General features: G+C 54.4%; 1 protein-coding gene across 1 annotated transcript; it reads left to right on the forward strand.

The window, feature by feature from the left end:
* Positions 1-731: 731 nt before the first annotated feature.
* On the forward strand, positions 732-1,348 carry AURANDRAFT_67828 (hypothetical protein; the record flags this gene model as incomplete). Its single annotated transcript, XM_009043388.1, has 3 exons — positions 732-807; positions 856-972; positions 1,146-1,348. The coding sequence occupies 3 exons, from the start codon at positions 732-734 to the stop codon at positions 1,346-1,348; spliced, it is 396 nt and encodes a 131-aa protein (XP_009041636.1).
* Positions 1,349-2,523: the final 1,175 nt, after the last annotated feature.

A 2,523-nucleotide genomic window follows, 5' to 3' on the forward strand; every position in this document is an offset into this window, starting at 1 on the left:
TGAGGATTTTGAGTCAGAGTTCGTGGGATTGAATATGGCGGTGGTGATCTTGAAGAGCACAAGCCAGCGCCCTACGGCGCAAATGTTGAAGCGCAGCCGCATTCTTTAGGTTCTACTCATCAACAGCCTTCCGTAAACAGGGCTTTAGACTGGATCCTGAGGGGCTATTCATCCTCTGGTTCCCGGCATGATGGCGTTGACCTACTCGGGTGGGAAGCGAAAAAAAGGGGAGACCCGACTCCGATGCAGGACAAATACGAAATCGCGAAGTGGAAACACCCTGCCAATTCCGACCGCAGGACGAATACGAAAAGAACACACAGCGTGTCTTCCTTACTAGTGTCATACAGTGTGCCGCTCGAGCCCCAGGACCAAGAATGCTACTATGATGCTTTCGTTGCATTTCTTACACTCAAGGGAAGATAGTGAAGCGGAAACTAGGCCTGAAGCTGAGTGCCTCTTGATATTTCGAGATTGCCCGGGTATTCTCTACTAGGATACTAAACGTAGAGGGAGATACCCCAAACTAGGGTAACAAGGAAAGTTGATGTCAACGTTGCGGGGGAGTGCAGTGTCATCCCCATAGTGTGACGTCGCGAACCACAGAAGACGGGGGGGCAATACGATTCAAGCACGACTTTGGAACAGGTGGCTCTGAGCTTTTGTCCGAAGCCCTTCATTATTTTTGTTGCAGAGATATTTTTGAACGAGTGGCTCTGGGGCGTCGCCCCATGTCCGAAAATGCATCAAAAGTGCTGCAACAAAAATCGGGTGGCCAGGAAACTTTGCCCCGACGTCTCTCGGACAGTAAGATCTTGTTTGAGTGGTGTTGCCCTCCCGTATAAAACTCTATAGAATTTAATGATAAAAGGCCTATCGAAACCGGCCCTATTCTTATGCTTTCCGCTCTTTCTTCCAGTCTTCTACCGAACAAGCGCTTATCGGCAACTGAAAATCAAGCGTGTGGTCGCGGTTTCGAAACCTGCAGAGAATCAGGCTGATGCGAACCAGTTGGCGCAATGGACAGCGTACCAGACTTCGATCTTCGATCTTTCGATGGTAGCCATCTGGGGGTTGCGGGTTCGAGTCCCGTACTGGTTAATTTTTTTTGTGAGTTAAAATTTTTTTTACAATTAACTACGTAGACCTCGGGGAATGGACGCGCTTCGGCTCATCAGACTCTGGCACATCTTGCAGTGACCGTGCATGGCTGCGATGTGGAGCGAGGTCAAGCTGTTTTTCCCGCGATTGTCGACCCGTGGTCTCCAGTGGCCTCCAGGCACCATGCCAGAAGGGCCGTGTGAAAGTCCTCACCGCCATATATTTCCCCCTCCTCCCTCGGTACTAAGCATATCGGGTAGAGAGATAGAGAGTTTTGTATCTCCCTAGTGGCTCGCTGGTACAGAGCCACCCAATTTCCTTCCCCTCCTTAATACTTTCTAACCCTGCTATAGCTGCTTCCCGCACTGTAATAGACGGAGAGTCTTCCTGGACCTAGTGAGGCAGATCCTCTGCTCGTTCGTCCAGTAGCCCCAGCCCCCGTATACTACGGCAGCTGAGGTGACGTGAGGATAACAGAGACGCCGGTGTACCGCCACTGCGTAACCTCGATAGTTCACCCTCACACGGCAGGGCAGCCCCACTAGGTTGCCTCCCCGTGTCGGAGGTTAAATAGCCATTTTCCACAGAACCTCCTAATTCTCGATTCAGGTTCTACCGGATGGTTCAAGAAAACCACCAGTGGACTTATTCCCTCCACGATTGAAAAGATCGATATCCCTATCACTATGGGGTCTATTGTCGCAAAGGGCACCATGACTGGACTTGGCCCTGCATGCTGCATGAGGGAAGCTGCGCTTCATTGATCGTCAGACTGCAGCACAGCTCGATCGGCTCAGTGATGCCCCGCCACTTGCAACTCGGTGCCGCGCATGCGCGCATACGCGCGCGCCCGCCCGCCGCAGAGCCGGTTGCGCCTTCGAGTACGTCCTATGGGAGGATCGTACGCGACCTTCCGGCGTTCGTAAAGCCGACTTCGCGCGCGCACGCGTGGGTCCAAAAAGTGCGGAAATCGGCCGGCCCAGCCGTGCTCCGGCGCATCGAGTCGTGAATCAACTCTTTTGCGGCTGGAAGCTCGCCATGATGGTGCGAGTCGATGGTGCGACGCATCTTTTGTGGCTCGTTGATTTTTGGGCGACTCGCGAATGTCCGCCGGGCGCCGAAGCGCTTCGACCGAAAACGCGAGCCGCGGTGCGCCTGTGGGCGCTGGCGGCGGGCTGGCTGCCGTCGAAGGCGTAGACCATATGTGACGAGCGGGCGAAGGCGTCGGAGTCGCCCCGGGTTGCGAAATCGGCGTGCGAGAGGTTGTTCTGGTCAAAAGTGGCCTCAAATAGCCCGAAAACGAATGATTTCGGCGCCAAACGCAGCGTTTCGCGTCGACCGATCACCGTCGCTGTGTTCCGCCGGGCGGTTCGACATCATAGAGCTCCTGCACGGCGATCTACACCGTCTCCGACGCCCACA

The sequence above is a fragment of the Aureococcus anophagefferens genome (genome assembly GCF_000186865.1).
Source record: "Aureococcus anophagefferens unplaced genomic scaffold AURANscaffold_53, whole genome shotgun sequence".
Classification (NCBI taxonomy): Eukaryota; class Pelagophyceae; order Pelagomonadales; family Pelagomonadaceae; genus Aureococcus; species Aureococcus anophagefferens.